Below are 18,605 nucleotides of genomic sequence, written 5' to 3' on the forward strand. Positions count from 1 at the left end.
CACACAATCATCAGTTATCAAATAATTAGCAATTATTATCATTGTTAATAACTCAAATAACATTGCCTCTGTTACATTAGGAGCAATCACACCAACCTTTCCAGAATTCTTAATCTGGACATTCAATTTGGAGAGGAGTGGGTTTCATGCCTCATGTTGGCACATGAGTCAGAGTAGCTAGATACTATTACTTGCACAACTGATTATGGATAGTTCACAGTGAAAAGGACTTTATTTGCTAATCTGAAACCTTTATTGTGTGATGACTGCCAGACTACAGGCAATGGTGTAATTTAGGTAGTATATGCTGAATAATTAACTGCCTGGATTTTCATTGCTGTATTGAATTCTACCTTGTGACATCCTATTTGGGTTACATGCTTGACAGCCGTTGACAATGTTCTTGAAATACTTGCATCTGATATTGAATGTCAGACCCACTCTTTGGACTATATATTCAATGTCTTTTCCCTGAATGGAAGTGGGTGTAACTTTCTTGTTGATGTCGCTGAAGGCAGGGGATATTGTCTATTAAAGTCACACTGTATGCGACATCGATTTCTCCAAAAAGAAGTAATATCACTCCATTAGATGTGTCTGTAACTTTGTTTTTCAGCTAGCTGGAGGCATGAGACATGTTTCTTCTCAAATTGGAATCTTTCTTCCTTTTCAGTTGGTACGAGGAAAGTTTGATCCTGCAAGCAGGGTTCTTGAAGTTATCATTTATGCCAAGGAAACCGTCCTGATGAAACCACAGTTTCCTAGTGAAAACATTCGCGCAAATAACATTACCAGAGCAACAACAGTACTTATGGAGCACTTCTATGGGTTTAAACCTGATTTCCGTGAGTACAGCATGAAACAGCATGGTCAGAACAAAAGCTGATTTAACACACTAACAGTTACAACATCTTTCTGACTATCTTAGAGCTAACATTGCTGAATTTGGAGAAAAAACCTACATGTACTTTATTTGTAAGGTTTTGAGGTTTTAACTGTTGATTATACCTTCTTTTTATCATGACATTGAAAATGTTTTATTCAAAGCAACTTAATATGTTAAACCTGTTTTGAGATCAAAGTTCATTGCCATCTCTGTCAGCGATCAACGTTAGTCACAGCACATGCACATGGTCAAAACAGCTTATGAAACAAGACGAAATCACACACAATTACATAAAACATGCACAAACCAGTGTGTGAGAGACACACCACCACAATTCTGTCAGATCATAGTGTTGAATGCTGTGAAATCATGAAACGGACAGGTCACAAAAGCAGAGAATCCCATGTGTCATCCAATGACAGCTGTGTCTCTCAAAATGGGTTGTATTTAATAAATCTATTGACAATCAAATTGTACCAGGAGGCTTATTCCCAGTAAATCTACATGTTAATCAGTTAATGTTGAAATACATCATAAATCGTGGTTGTCATCTGGTTTCTCTATGCTTGTCTGAAGCATGGAGATGGTCAGCAATAACATTGGCAGCCACTGATACTGTAACTAACTAAAAAGACTCAGCTGTTAAAAATAAATATCAACATGTTAACTAATAATGTTTTGTGGAGAAATATATTTATCAGCATTCTTTTCACTTTTTCCACAACTTTTCACCCCTGCAGTAGGAGATGGCTTGTTAGTCTGATTTCCAAGAAGTGACCTCTCATGTTAATACCTGAAAATTAATTGTGAATCCAAACAGCGCAGATTTGAAACAGATTACCATAAAAACAAAACATATATCATTGGATTCAGTATTAATGGTTATTTGTTAGCTTCTTTTTGAAAAAAACTATGTTTTTTGCACCCTATTCAAGAGGACACATTTTTAAAAGCACTCGTGTTATCATGGTACAATGGAGAGTGTTCTGAAATTTGATGGGTACCATTGTTCTGTAGATACCCTTGTACCATGACAGCAAGAATGCTTGAAACGGTAGTCTTGTGCCAGTGGAAACTGGGGAAATTGCTCATGGTCTCGTGTAATGTTTTATAAGATGGTCTCACAATCATTCTTGACTTTCTGAATAGGTTTTGATGTGTGTAGAGGCATCCTTATGAACATCGTGGTGACATGAAAGTAAGGCACCATGGCAGTTCTTGGGTGGGTCTGTAACAAGTACGACTGCCAGGACACCACTTGTCCATGCAAGGGTCATTGGACTGTTTCTTGGTGCCATTAGTTGTGTCGTACGTAGTGTTAAGACCGTGTTGGGAAATTATTCTATTTCTGGCAGTCATTTTTCAAAGCTGATCTTTCTTCTTTTTGAGAGTATATTTGTGAAATGTATCAGTAACTGTGAGGCCAGTTTGGATTGGTGTACCAATTAGGTGTTCCTTAAGCCTACTGTTTTACAGCTTCTTAGCCATCATGGCATAATGGAGATATATGGAGGGTATATATGCATGCACTTTTACAAGTTCTACCACATCTATTGTTCTGTTATTTCCAAGGTCAAGGTTGCCTCTTTGGATATAGGGAAACATATCTGCATTACATTACTGATATTGTCAAGAAGTTGATTATGGTCAAGGCCTAGCGAAGAAATTGGACTGGAAGTACACAGTGGTATACTCAAGTGTCTCTGCTGTTAAAATCTGTTCCCACTATTCTAAAATTGTTTAAACTTATCCTATCTCACGGAGTGTACTCTCTCTCTTATAATCGACCGTTGAGTGAAAGCGAACTGTAAACCAAGTTTCTGGGCTCTCTTAAACCCTTCACCCGAACACACACCACTGCTCCCGTCACTGGACAGCCTGGTAGCCTCCTGAGAGGATGTAGCATGCTCTCCGGTTGGTCATGTGACTCCTCTGTGTAGTCATTCCCTTTCTTGTCGCACTAGGGTGCTGATGTGCTGTAAACTGTGGAAAATACACTGACTTAAATAACAGAACAGAAGAGAAGTTTATTCAGTAGTATTTGGGCCATATGGCCTATGATACAGTTGACAAATACAATATAGGACTTAAAAAAGCTTTAACATCATGGGGAAAGAAGATTCAACATCAAGAAAGAAAGTTTGCGTGCACTGCAACAAGACTTTCTACGTCGTGTACCTACACGTATCCTGCATAGACTTCTTTGGTCTATGTGTTGGAAGAATCGAAGAGGAAGATTACGTGCAGCCTATATGCCAAGTTAGACGAAGACAACTATATAGAAGAATCAGGCCCTACTTCAGCTAAGAGCACAGATCGAAGAAAGAAATAATTTGAGACGACTATGTCAGGGTGGTGGCATCTTGCTGACCGGAACTCCGGACACAAGTCAGAAGAATTCGGCCCTTCTTCAACTAAGAAAGCCATGAGGTCCGTGAAAAAGGCACATAGAACAACCACACATGTGTCAGATCAAACAACCTCTAGATATGCCGTCAAATTATTATTGATCACCGATCACCGATCCCCTGAACTGGCGTGAAGTGGCTAACCCACATTCATTGGTATTACAAGATGCAGCGAACTGGCAAGATGCGACGGTTCCTCACGATTCGATGATCCCCTTGAATTCGGCGAGACACCCAGATTTGTGTCACCAATCTCAGACCCTCTAGCCTGGGACCAAGACGATGTGTTGGTCCATCCTCACTCAGACCAACTACACTGGTCCCTGCAGACGCTCCATCTTTGCGTATGGCGCATCTCCAGAAATTTTTGATTGCCAAAGCGTACTCTGGAAGAGTGGCGGCTGCTATTACTTCAGCCCATCCAACTTCTACACAGTCTCTATATGATGACAAGTGGAAGACGTTTGAAGATTTCTGCAGATTGAAGGTATCACCATCTCCTACTAGAGCTTCTGCCCAGGTTGTTGCTGACTACCTACAATATCTGCATATATGCAGGAAATTAAAGGGGGTCTACCCTTGCCATCTATTTATCAGCCATCAACACGGTGATAGCTATGACAACTGGCAATAAGATTTCAACTGTGCCTTAACTCCAGTCCCTTCTGCGCTCATACAAGTTATCTGACCAATGGAAATTCTGACCCCAGACCTGGGACCTCTCCGTCGTCTTTCAACACCTTGTCTCCAACGACTACAAACCTCTAGAAGAGAAGAACTTTTAAGACCTTCTTCTTCTTGCTTCTGCTGCTTCTTGCTTATGTTGGAACTCCACGCTCTGGACATCAATTGAGTACGTTTCAAGAGGAAGAGGTTCGCAGGTTGTGCAAGTGTCGGTTTGAAGGAAAACCAAGTACTATGGATAGTCAACTTCTTTATTGCAATGTGTGCGATGTTTAGGTGTAGGTACTAACACCATTATCCAGTGAGTGATACAAAGAGTTGAAGTAAGGAGAATATATACATAGCTGCATCTAAGTGAGTGTATACAATTGACAAGGTTGATATACAGTCAGACCTGGTTTATCCGAACACTTTGTTTTTTTATTGATATCTGAATCAGGACCTAGGCGGTCGGCTACACGTGAAAGCAAAACAACTAAAAATAACATTGAAACATAACTACATCTTTATTTAACCTAACATCTTGCATAATGTAGCAGGGCGTGGAGTAATCCCACAGATGACATCCTTACCTTGTCAGCTTGCTGACGGGGTTAACCTCTTTGGTCATGTCGACAAGGTGTCCGACTTTGGATCAGAAGTTCCGTGGTTCGAATCCCAGCATGGGACTCGGAAATTTTATGGCCGCTACATTGGCGCCCAATTTGGGGCTGAGCACGTTCATAGGAAATTTGAGCAAAATAAGTCTCAGTACCCAACTATGCGGCTGGGGACGTGCCTTCTGTTGACGGGGGAGTATGTAGCAGGGCATCCATGACATCCTTACCTTGTCAGCTTGCTGACGGGGTTAACCTCTTTGGTCATGTGGACAAGGCATCTGACTTCGGATCAGAAGGTCTGTGGTTCGAATCCCAGCACGGGACGCGGAAATTTTATGGCCGCTACAATAACATAACATAAATTACATCGGCCTGAAAAAGTCTTTGATTGATGATTGTTGACGGACAGAGTTGTTATTCGCTGCTTGGATTTTTAACAACAGCTCCAGGTTTGTTATGTCGCCGACATTTTCAAATCCATTGCATCCATTGGCTGAATGTGTGAGGTTGTGATGGGTGGCAGGAAATGGACAGTCACGCTGGTCAGTTTCAGATTTTTACAGTTGTGACTAACCACATTGTCAACAAACGAAAATCATCTTATAACCTTCACAACTCTTTAAACTTCTCCCTTCCATTTACGAGATTGAAACTTTCCTTATCATCTTTTTTTCCATCTACTATACAAATGTGGAACAAAGTTCCCATAGAAATAAGAAATATAGATTCTTAAGCTCACTGAAAGGTTTTGTAGGTTTATTCTTGTATATACTATACACATCCTCTTTAAATACCTTGTACATTCCTTCCACAAATCCCTGTTGTCAATGTTTTATATATTGTAAATATGACATATGTAACTTCTGGGAAAGGGCTTTCCTAAGTTGGATAACTTGTGTCCAATCCATTTCATTTTCGAATAAAATATGTTTAAAACAACAAACAAAATGACCCGTCTTCCACGTGACCTCATTTGTCGATCAAAAGCCAGCAGCCAATCACGAAACAGCTCTGATGTCATCCACGCCTTTGTGTTGTTTCTATATCTAGCATACATCTCCGTCTTTATTTAAGCTTACTCAATCAACGATTCGAATCAGTGTCAACTCAATGTCAAACTTTAATTGTTTCACCTCTAATTAACCTACACGCCCTGTGATAAATATTCAATAAAAAATGAATTAACTAGCCTACACAATGTTTTGACAAGCGGTAGACATGATAGACTTCGTGTTTTGATACCTTGCCGACAACAGACCTTGGGTTTTGATATAGGACTGATCAAAGGTCAATGTAGTGAACACTGTTGATGAGCGGTAAACATCAGACATCTTGCCAACGACAACCTTGGTGTTCGGATATACTTCGTTACCAAAATTGAACGTTCGGATACGGAAACCGAACATTCGTATATACAAGGTAAATTGTAACTAGAAAATTTTGTTTTTGTGAAGAATGTTCGGAAACCGAGGTATTGGGATATCTGAAGTTCGGATGTACGAGGTCTGACTGTACATTGGATTGCTAATTAGTGATTTCAGCAGACTAGGTTGATGTACAGAGTGATAGTGATTAAAACAATATGGAGAATGAGTTTATACAATAGAGTTGATGTACACTGAGATGGTAATTACTAAGTTGAAGAGAGTGGGTTGATGTACACATTGATTGGTTGTCATTACAATACACAAAACGAAGCATGGAAGCCAATTGGACGAACGAGATATGGGTGGATTACTGGTGATCTTTAATTAGGTGGTGACAGGCCGAGGAAATGAAATAATTTTGATAACGATTCATGGTGGGGTTGAAGCGTTGAATTTTTATGACTTATGGTTTCCTGATCTTGTAGTTTCCCGAATGTGGATGTTGTTGCGAAGAATGGCATGGTCAGGGTTGGTTTGGGTGTGGTCGGCTATGGCGGATTTGGAGTCTTTTTCCATGTAAGACTCTCCACATTGGCAATGGATCTGGTATGCTCTTTCCATGGGATCTTCTTTTGTTGTTGATGGGGGTTTGCCTGTGGCTTGGAGGAGGTTTTGGATGGACTTGCCTTTCTGGAACAGAACGTCTATACCTGCTTGCTGCTGAAGGAGCCGTGGTGGCTGACTGCTGGGACATACGCAATACTTATTACGAAGGGTGCTGATTGCTGACGGGGTGATTTATCTCTTGGGTTGAGGGTGGATCTGATGACGTTAACTAACTTCTGTGGGTATTGGTTATAATGGACGAAGGCATGTCAGAGGTTGTTTAGTTCGGTTTCTAGGGCTTCTGTTGTCGAGCAGATGTTCTTGGCTCTTCAGGTAAGGGTGGAAAAGAAGCTTTCTTAACCTGGAGAGGGTGGTTGGAGGTGAAGTGGAGATATTGGTCGGTATGAGTGGGTTTCCTGTAGACAGTGGTGGAGAGCATATACTCACTATGCAGCTATGTATATATTCTAATTTTTGCAACTCTTTGTATCATTTGCTTGATAACGGTGTAAGTACCTACACCGAAACGCTGCACTCATTGCAATAAAGAAGTTGACTATCCACAGAACTTGGTTTTCCTTCACCTATACAACTTCTAAAATGCCTCTCAAAGAAGTGCCTAATTATCCCACTCTCAACAGCCTCATCAGCAGAAGTCTCCCATACCACACAAGCCTTCTGGATGTGGTCAATCATCCTGCAAGCCTACACTGTCACCGTTCTTCCCCCTCCAGCTGCATCGAAGCTTCATGAGACTTGGGCCTTAGCATGGACAATGGCCCTTCAAGCAACTGTTCACTGACATCTGTTATGGAGGGATGTTTATGGAGAGAAACGGTCTTTGCCTCCCACCACCTGCAGGACCTCTCAGTGACAGACGAAGGACAGTTTGGTCCCCTGGTACTGGCTCAGCAATTGTCCTTTGCCCGACAGCGCAGATTGTGACATCCTCCGTCAGCGGAATCAGTGTTACCTTGTATAAAGTGAATCAAGAGGTATGGAAGTCCATTTTTATCTTCATTCTACTTTCCCTTGGGCATCAGATCTACTTCACCTGGTTCTACGCTGGGGTGTTGCAGTGCAGTCACTTGCATGACTTCATCATAGGCTGAAAGGCCAGTCTTGTACTCCAATGCAGAGGTGATCGACAGTCATACTTACTGACCTCTACTCTGAGACAGTCTGACCTCTACTCTGAGACAGTCTGACCTCTACTGTACTCTGAGACAGTCTGACCTCTACTCTGAGACAGTCTGACCTCTACTGTACTCTGAGACAGTCTGACCTCTACTCTGAGACAGTCTGACCTCTACTCTGAGACAGTCTGACCTCTACTCTCATGAGCAATCACGTCAGTGAAGTGTCAATACTGAATTCCAGTGGATTTCGATGCATTCTGCTCCGAGTTGCCAGAACATCCTTGACTAAGCTTCTGTACAGGAGCAAGGGTTATTCGATGTCGTCCGGAACTGAACGTTAAACTGTTGAGCATACCGGGCCATTTCGCCTTTCACCTAAATGTGTGATCGTGGTAGACGGTTGCGAAGCAGGGGCTGGCCAGATCCTAGTCGCAAGACTTTTATTCACTGGGGCTTTCTGATAAATCAGGGCGAGGCGGGTCTACTTGCCAAGTTCCGTACTTTTGTCTTGAACAAAAGTTGCGACTGAAAAGCACATTTATTCAGTAGCACCCACTCCCGGAGGAATCATATGAGCAATCAGAGAGCATACTGCATGCTTCTCAGGAGGCTACCAGCCTTCCAGGAATGGAAACAAAGGTGTGTGTTTAGGCGAAGGGTTCAAGAAAGGCCAGAAACTTTGTTTACACTTCGTTTCCACTCAACGGTCGATTATGAGAGAGAGTACACTCCGTGAAATAGGATAAGTATTATAAATATACAATTTATACAGTGGAAACCTGATAAGTAAAATTTCAAGACACTTGCCAAAATTGTTTACTTATCAGGCATTTTACTTATCCAAACTTATCAAAACTTATCTCTGCTAGATTTCAGCTTTTATTACTTGTCACGTGACCTTAATGGCGGCCTGCTTCAAGTCATTTATCATGTAAATTGGATAAACTCACTGACATTGCTAATTGGTCTACGCACTGATACTCGCAAGCTACATAAAACAATGAACAACTTGTCAGGGCTGACCTCCAGTTGTCGAGTGTATTGTCAACTGCATGACGCCAGCGAGATGTAATTAGGATGTTTGTTTAGCTGGAGACTGACACATGCCCCTCATGTGGTGATCGCTAATTTAGTTATCCGGTCTCTTTTGCTAAGTAATTTACTTCCAGGGACCGTGAGAAGATGTTTAGTTAAGCGGTATTGTTTACTTATCCGAGTTTAGTTAACCGGACTCTAATAGTGATAATTAAGAAGAAATTTGCTGGGACCAAAGAATAGTGTTTACTTATCCGGTCTGTTTTGTTAAGCGGTCTTTACTTAGGCGGTTTCCACTGTACATACTTCATTTTGATATAGCAGACAATGGTGGGAATCAGCATGAAATAGGATAAGTATTATAAATATACAATTTATATAATAGTTAAAAGTTGCGTTGACATATTGTTACAAGATCTTAAGAATGAGAGTCTCCAGGGTTTGTACTTTTGACACTTGTTTTTAACGTTAACATCATTAAACATCAGTTACCATTTAACCACTTATTTATTGCATCATTTTTTCTTCTATTCAGACTTTGATGGCTTGTCAAAAACAGAAAAACATGACTTTGATAAGTTATTTGAAGGTGTGAAGAGGTGCCACATTGAAAGGATGAAATCTCTCTTTGTGGACGTGCAGCACCCATGCCTGAAGCCAGTTTTGAGACAATATCAGAGACAGGCAGTGACTTGGATGCTGAGTCAGGAGAGGTACCAAGATGGTACAACACACACACCTGCACATACAGGTTAGATAATAGGGCTTGGTTATGATAATAGCCATTTGTAAAATCAAACTTGTTTTGAAACAGAACATACATTTCATAAATAAGTCTTTTGAGACTGCTTGACAGAGCATGATAATACATGTCTCAGACAACATGATAATACACGTCTCAGACAACATGGTAATGCATGTCTCAGACAACATGGTAATACATGTCTCAGACAACATGGTAATGGATGTCTCAGACAACATGGTAATACATGTCTCAGACAACATGGAAATACATGTCTCATACAACATGGTAATACACGTCTCAGACAACATGGTAGTACATGTCTCAGACAACATGGTAATACATGTCTCAGACAACATGATAGTACATGCCTCAGACAACATGGTAATACACGTCTCAGACAACATGATAATACATGTCTCAGACAACATGATAATACATGTCTCAGACAACATGATAGTACACGTCTCAGACAACATGGTAATACACGTCTCAGACAACATGGTAATGCATGTCTCAGACAACATGGTAATACATGTCTCAGACAACATGATAATACATGTCTCAGACAACATGATAATACATGTCTCAGACAACATGGTAATACATGTCTCAGACAACATGATAGTACATTCTTAGACAAAATGGTAATACATGTCTCAGACAACATGACAACATGGTAATACATGTAATACTCAGACAACATGATAATACACATCTCAGACAACATGATAATACACGTAATACATGGTAATGCGTCTCAGGCAACATGATAGTAATACAACGTAATACTCAGACAACATGAATAATACACGTCTCAGACAACATGACAACATGATAATACACGTCTCAGACAACATGGTAATGCATGTCTCAGACAACATGATAGTACATGTCTCAGACAACATGATAATACACGCGTCTCAGGCAACATGATAATACACGTCTCAGGCAACGATCCTCAGACAACATGGTAATACATGTCTCAGACAACATAATAGTACATGTCTCAGACAACATGATAGTACATGTCTCAGACAACATGATAATACACGTCTCAGACAACATGATAATACACGTCTCAGACAATATGGTAATACACGTCTCAGACAACATGATAGTACATGTCTCAGACAACATGATAGTACATTCTTAGACAACATGGTAATACATGTCTCAGACAACATGATAATACACGTCTCAGACAACATGATAGTACATTCTTAGACAACATGGTAATACATGTCTCAGACAACATGATAATACACGTCTCAGACAACATGATAGTACACGTCTCAGACAACATAATAGTACATGTCTCAGACAACATGATAATACATGCCACAGTGAAATTGATGCTCATATTTTGCCTTTATGATATCTATGTTCTTATGTTTTAGGACCTGCTGTACATTTTCTGTATGCTGAGGTTACAATGAAGGATGGGAAAGTTTTGTATTACAACAAACACAATGGAGTGTAAGTATGATTTAGCTGTTGGTGAGGAAAGCATCCTCTTGGATGGGATAGTTTAGTAAATGGTTTCCCTTTACAGAGCTTCATGCTAAAAATACAGTATTCCCAGAGATTATTGAGAAAGTTGTTTAGGCAAATATCTAATACATGTATATAAGCTATGGAAGTTTTACTGAAATGAATATGTTGAGACATGATTCTCCTACAGCTTAAGTGTATATTTTTCTTTATCCTGACTCATGCTTATTGCTTGTCTCCCTTTCCTTCCGAATGCTAGTGGAACACTTGAATCCCCTTTTGAAGCTCCCTTAAAAAAAGCGGACGTAAAATCACTTACCAGGAGTCACCTCCCTTCCCAGGTTTTGGCGGGAAACGGCGCCACCTGTCTCCCATGCTCTTCACTCTCTCCTGATTCCCGAGTGGGCGGTTGTGAGAGCACCTGGTCCCATATACGGCATTATATCCTTTTATTATTTAGGCCTTTCTTCTAAATTAGCTGTATAAGGCTTTAGTTAACGTTTATCTACTATATTCTATGGAATTAATTCTCAAATTTCTCTGTTTTATCACGTTTTTACATGATTATTCACATTGTTTACAATTGATGAAATCTTGTTCTGGTTGTAGGTATCGATTGTCTGCTGTTGATCCACATAACCTATGTCCTAATTGCAAGCCTGTATGTTTATCTGACACTCGTTGTCAGTTGTGTTTTCACCTGTCTGATATTGCATTTTACAAATATTCATATTTTTCCTTATCCTGACTCATGCTCTTTTGCTTGTCTTCTTCTTCTTGCGAACTTAGTGGAAACACTTGTATCTCCCTAATTGAAGCTCCCTTCAATGTAAAATCACTAATTAGTACTCACCACGAGTTACCCCCCTTTCCACAAGCGCGGGAAACGAGGGCGCCACCTTCACCCATGTGCCTCACTCTCTCCTTCTTCGCCCAGTGAGCTGGACGTGAGAGCGCTTGTGTCTCCCGACACTATATCCTTTGATTTATATTTAGTTAGTTACCTCGTATAGACATCTATAGAGGTTTAGCTAGTATCCTTCAACGATTATATATTGATATTTAGTCGTTTTTCTACAGTTTATTCACGGGACGCCGTGTTTGTTTCAGTGGATTACGTTGATGAAAATTTTTGTACTATTGCAGATTACGGTTTTTTATTCTGCTGCTGATCCGCTTTTAATATGCCTTAGTTGTACTGCGCCATGTTCATTTTATTCACATTGCAGTTGCGGTACTAATTTATCCAATTCTACCTTTTATTAATATTTACTTTGCGTTTGAGACGCGCAGCAGATAGGTCGCGTATGCAGAGTCTAGTATGACTGATACACCTGAACCCCTTGCCAGTCTACTGCTGTTGGCCGACCCCCCTCCCGTGTGGTGTTCCGCTAGAGTGGTGGAGAGGCGTGGGACGTAGTCCGCCATCTCCAAGAAGCGTCCTGCTTCCCCAGACATCCCATCGTCGCAGCCGTAGACTAGAGGTTTTCTACTACATCTCTACAGCCGGATTTGGGCCTGTATGATGATCAGCCGATCATCATACCTGATGTACATCAAAGAATGACCGATGTCGGCAACAGTGATGTCAGCGCGAGATCAGCATGCAGCCTGATGTACCAACGCTGATATTCGATGATCTTCCTGAGGGTCCCATCGCTACCAACACTCAACACAGACGTCGCACACCTCACAAGTCTCCGAGAAAATCAACCCATAGACAAGAATAAGAACTACAATCGTAAATTGGTTCAGTTGAATCCATGACGAGACGTATGTTCTTGGCCTAAATAGATCTAGAACGATCAATGAGACACTTATCACCAGACTTCGTAACACGACTTCTGAAGATGATAAGATGATCCACTCGGCCCTACTTATGCACCTCGTCGCAGTCCATCCCTGAGGACCTGATGCGGCAAATTATGACCATGATGGAGGATCACTACAGACTGCAGAAGCAGGGACCGAGCCTTCGCGAAGGCTCCAACGTAGACAGCACCCCAGAGGCACCCCCCGTCAACGTAGCAGCCAGGACGATGTCACCTTCGCGAAGGAAGTCACGGACCACCTTGACGAAGGACCTAGATGTACAGCCTTCGCGAAGGCCTTCTTGAAGGCGGGATAAATCATCACCTTCTTCGGTTTCATCCCTAGATGTGGACTCGGACCATCAGACATCACGGAAGCCTTCGCGAAGGTCATATCGTCGTTCCCCCGGACCGGACGCAGAGGAAGCTTCGCGAAGGCATTCGCGAAGGACACCTGAATCCAGATCATCATCATCTAGAAGGACATCGAGGGACTACACAAGAGCTTCGTGAAGCTATCAAGCGTTGACATCTGAGGGGAAATCAACGAAGTCTACTAGGACTTTCTCAACCGAGATGGTTCCAGCCGCAGACCTGGACGTCTACGATGATCAGCCGATCATCATCCCCCGAAGCGACCGGTGACAGCTACAATGACATCAGCAGAGATGACCATGCAGCCTGATGCCTCTACACTGATGTCGGATGATATTCCTGTGGACCCCTCCATTAACACCGCAGAAAGGCACCGGCTGGAACTCTCTCCAGAGTTCACCGAGGAAGTCTCCTCCAAGGTCTCCATATACTAGCCACTCGTCATATATAGCTACTCGTCAGTCCGTTCAAGACATCGCGTAAGTTGTCTATCAACTGTATGCCAGATGCCATCTATAAGCCTACGCGAAGACAATTGCACAGGCTATTTACAACACAGAACGTCGCCGTATTAATTAGTCAACGACGTTTCATAGATCTTCACAGAAATCAACTGTTCCGTATAGATGGCTAGAATATGCAATCCCGGACGACGATACGATTATCTACATGCGTGACCATTACGCATATCTGCAGACAATTCAATATTGAAATTGAACAGCAGCCTTGTTACAGCGAGTATAACTCATAATCGTCAACTTTTCTGAGAAGAAATATGTACAACAAGTTCAGCTTTAATTCTACAATTAGGACGATACATTCATGTATACAGTCTACAAGCTGACAACTTGCAAGGTTATTGTACCTTTATATAAGGAAGTCGGTATTAGATTCAAACTGAAGTTACTTTCACGACAGCCAGGAAAATAACCTACCCAGCATTAATATTACAGAGCGAGGTATTTCACGAAGGTTTTCAGCGTTTACCATTAACCCTCGAACACGCGGGTCACTCGGGTAACTTCGAAGCTACGGTGAAGACCGGCGATTATGCTAATATCAACGGCGGCAAGATTTTATACAAGGTTTTTCCTGCTACACCGGTGACATCACAGCGCTGGTATTCTACAGAATCAAAATGCCTTGTTCTGATTGGACCATGATGGACAACGACCTCGCACGAGGTCGATCTTAATTCACAGTTCAAGACTTACGTCACAAGTGACAACTATATATCAGTGAACAAGCAAGCCTCCTTACAGTCCAGTTAACCTGAACCTTCATGATTGGGCTGCTTTCTTCAGGTTAGAGGCCTCCCCTGTCAAGTTAGGACGAGAGCACGGCAGTCAGGCTTAATTTACATAAAGTTCAACGAGGACAGACACACCTGGTTGTGCACCTACATCATCAAGAACCTCGCAGCTTAATTACCTAGACGACGGGATACAAGTTGATCTAAAACCACAGTGTCTCAGACTACAGTTGAATTTAATCATCAAGCTACTAACACAACTGGATGGTTAGTAAACCTACTTAAGCTTCTGATTGGAGAATTAAAACGGAAATTCACACTCCAACTTGGGGATCTGAATATAGTACTCCAACACCTCACAAGTGAGGTTTATGAACACGCCTGGATAACATACTTGGGCTCCATGATACGATGATTCTATCATGATGGCCAGCAAGAGCACTGTAAATTTATCTCCACCTAACCAAACAGGAAGGAAAATGCAACAGATTATTTCCTCTATCTTCAACTGAGGCAGAATGAAGTCTCACGCATACAATATCTCCGTTGGATCAGAACTGTCATACTATGTGCATACAAGACGGATGGACCCAATCCGACCCTCCATGAGCTTAATACTCATGATATTAGAACGTTAACTTCTACAATTGATTTACACAAATGTTTTTTGGAATAATGGAGGGTTTATTTCTGGAGATCCGATATGGTGGTTGCCAACCATTATCTGAGAGATATCACCACTGAGGGGCGTCTCAGGTATCCACCAATTCGATCCCATGGTCCTCGCACAACAATTGACAGTTCCTCGGAGAAGATAAGTCAATCTTACAGATTTCTACTTATCTTATAACAGTACTAAATAGCTACATGCTATATATAATTTGCTTAAGTTCCTTTTATCATCACAGTACTATGATTATTACATCATACAATATATAAGTTAACAACTCTACAGAGTTTGTTATTATATATTTACCTTAAGTTAATCATATCTTAAGAGTAGTACTATGGTAACATGATAATGCATTAGCTAACAAACTCTACAGAGTTTTTGGCTATTATATACGTAGCTTAAGTTATTTATATCTTAAGCATAGTACTATACTCATATTATAAAAATATATTAGCTATCAAACTCTACGGAGTTTTGCTATTATATAGGTAGCTTAAACTTATTCATATCTTAAGCTTAGTAATACGTTTATATCATATAAGTATATTAGCTAACAAACTCTAAAGAGTTTTTTACTATTTGGCTTAAGTGTCATCATATTCTAAGCAATATGGTTATATTATAACATGTATTAGCTAACAAACTCTACAGAGTTTTTGCTATTATATATGTAACTTAAGCTTATTCATATCTTAAGCGCAGTACTATGTTATATCATATAGGTATATTAGCTATCAAAACTCTAAAAGAGGTTTTTGCTATTATATATTTGGCTTAAGTTTCATCATATTTTAAACTTTATGGTTACATAATAACATGTATTAGCTAACAAACTCTACGGAGTTTTTGCTATTATATATGTAACTTAAGCTTATTCATATCTTAAGCGCAGTACTATGTTTATATCATATAGGTATATTAGCTATCAAAACTCTAAAAGAGGTTTTTGCTATTATATATTTGGCTTAAGTTTCATCATATTTTAAGCTTTATGGTTACATTATAACATGTATTAGCTAACAAACTCTACGGAGTTTTTTGCCATTATATATGGAGCTTAAGTTTTCCTTCATAAGCTCAATACTAGGTTTATATCATATAAGTATTTTAGCTAACAAACTCTAAAAAGAGTTTTTTTTTTGCTATTATACAATTAGCTTAAGTTTCATCATATCTTAAGCAGTATGGTTACATTATAAAATGTATTACCTAACAAAACTCGACAGAGTTTTGCTATTATATATATAGCTTAAGTTTAATCATATCTTAAGCTCAGTACTATGTTTATAACATAAAAGTATATTAGTTAATAAACTCTAAGGAGTTTTTTACTATATACATTTAGCTTAAGTCTAAATTTATCTTAAGCTTAGTACTATAGTTACATTATAAATCTATTAGCTAATAAACTCTACAGAGTTTTTGGCTATTGTATATGTAGCTTAAGTTAATTATATCTTAAGCACAGTACTATACTCATATTGTAAAATATATATTAGCTAACAAACTCTACAGAGTTTTGCTATTATATATGTAGCTTAAGTTAATTATAATTTAAGCACAGTACTATACTCATATTGTAAAAATATATTAGCTAACAAACTCTACAGAGTTTTGCTATTATATATGTAGCTTAAGTTAATTATATTTTAAGCACAGTACTATACTCATATTGTAAAAATATATTAGCTAACAAACTCTACAGAGTTTTGCTATTATATATGTAGCTTAAGTTAATTATATCTTAAGTACAGTACTATACTCATATTGTAAAAATATATTAGCTAACAAACTCTACAGAGTTTTGCTATTATATATGTAGCTTAAGTTAATTATATCTTAAGCACAGTATTATACTCATATTATAAAAATATATTAGCTAACAAACTCTACAGAGTTCTGCTATTATATATGTAGCCAAAGCTTATTCATATCTTAAGCTCAGCATTATATCTATATCATATAAGTATATTAACTAACAAACTCTAAAGAGTTTTGCTATTATATAATTAGCTTAAGTTTAATCATATCTTAAGCTTAGTACTATGTTTATATCTTAAAGTATTTTAGCTAACAAACTCTAAGGAGTTTATACTAGCATATTAACAAATTTAAGTCTATCAGTCTTAAGCATTGTATTAATGTTATATATACTTTATCATAATAAGTACATTGTAATAACCTTTATATGGCAGCTGATAAGTTAGCAGCAGGAATTCATCAGTTCAGTGCCTTCATGAAGTTCCCATAGGGTTATTACAATCATCACAGATCAAATCACTAATTATTAAAATCCAAAGTATTCTATTACTCCCACCTCCGTTCCGTAGGATTCTACAAGCAAAAGAGCATGAGTCAGGATAAGGAAAAATATGTAATTTTTAGAGTAAAATTGATATTTTATACTTATCCTGACTCATGAGGTCAGCCCTCCCATCCTCCCCACATAACACTTTGGATTTCCCTGTAAATTCAAATGTTGGGCTCAGTATATGAGGAGAGAGTGAGGCACATGGGTGAAGGTGGCGCCCTCGTTTCCCACGCTTGTGGAAAGGGGGTAACTCGTGGTGAGTACTAATTAGTGATTTTACATTGAAGGGAGCTTCAATTAGGGAGATACAAGTGTTTCCACTAAGTTCGCAAGAAGAAGAAGACAAGCAAAAGAGCATGAGTCAGGATAAGTATAAAATATCAATTTTACTCTAAAAATTACAATTTTTCCTTATCCTGACTCATGCTCTTTTGCTTGTCTTCTTCTTCTTGTGAACATAGTGGAACACTTGTATCTCCTTATTTGAAGCTCCCTTCAAAATAAAAATCACTAATTGGTACTCACCACGAGTTGCTCCCCTTTGTCTCCCCTGGCGGGAAAAGGTGTCGCCACCCTCTGGCCATGTGCTTCACTCTCCTTCTTCTTCAGTGAGCAGGATGTGAGAGCTTTGTGTCTCCTTACACACATATCCTTTGATAATCTCTTAGTTTTACCTCTCATAGGTTACTATAGAGGTATAGCTAGTATCCTTTATTATTTGTATTGATTAATTATCGTTATTTCTACTGTTTATTCACGGTATTCGTGATTGTTCAGCTAGCTTTACGCTCATGAAAATCTGTACGATTTGTAGATTACGCTTTTCTGCCTCCGATCCACATGTAATATGCCCTAGTTGTTCTACGCCGTGTCGCTTTAATTCACGCTGCAGTTACTGCATTAATTTATCTCATTCTGCATTTAATAAATATCATCTTTATGTCCTTAAGACGTGCTGCAGATAGATCACGCAAACAAGGGCAAAACATGGCAGAGAGTCCAGATATTCCTTCCAGTCAGCTGCTAGCGATCGACCCTCTCCCGTCTGGTGTTCTGCTAGAGACCCCTGCGGCAGAGGAACGTGGGACGCAGTCCGTTACTCGAGAAAAACGACCGCCCTCCCCAGACATCCCGGCCATTGCAGACTAAGTCTAAGAGGGCCTCATCGTCGTCTCAACGCAGATTGAGGACACCCAGGGCAGCGCAGACTTCCAAAGGGAAAT

The 18,605-nt window shown here is 39.8% G+C and overlaps 1 protein-coding gene across 1 annotated transcript in view; it reads left to right on the forward strand.

Annotated features, from left to right (window-relative positions):
- The window catches only part of LOC124270432 (E3 ubiquitin-protein ligase SHPRH-like), a 146,864-nt gene that overhangs the window by 47,541 nt on the left and 80,718 nt on the right, over positions 1-18,605 (forward strand). Inside the window, exons 3-5 of the mRNA XM_046705467.1 lie at positions 674-845; positions 9,260-9,475; positions 10,867-10,945. Of these exons, the coding sequence (XP_046561423.1) occupies positions 746-845; positions 9,260-9,475; positions 10,867-10,945 (395 nt within the window). The 5' untranslated portion in view covers positions 674-745. The remainder of the gene's footprint in view (positions 1-673; positions 846-9,259; positions 9,476-10,866; positions 10,946-18,605) is intronic.

The sequence above is a fragment of the Haliotis rubra genome, unplaced genomic scaffold, assembly GCF_003918875.1.
Source record: "Haliotis rubra isolate DU_JTF1 unplaced genomic scaffold, ASM391887v1 Scf1518, whole genome shotgun sequence".
Taxonomy (NCBI): Eukaryota; Metazoa; Mollusca; class Gastropoda; order Lepetellida; family Haliotidae; genus Haliotis; species Haliotis rubra.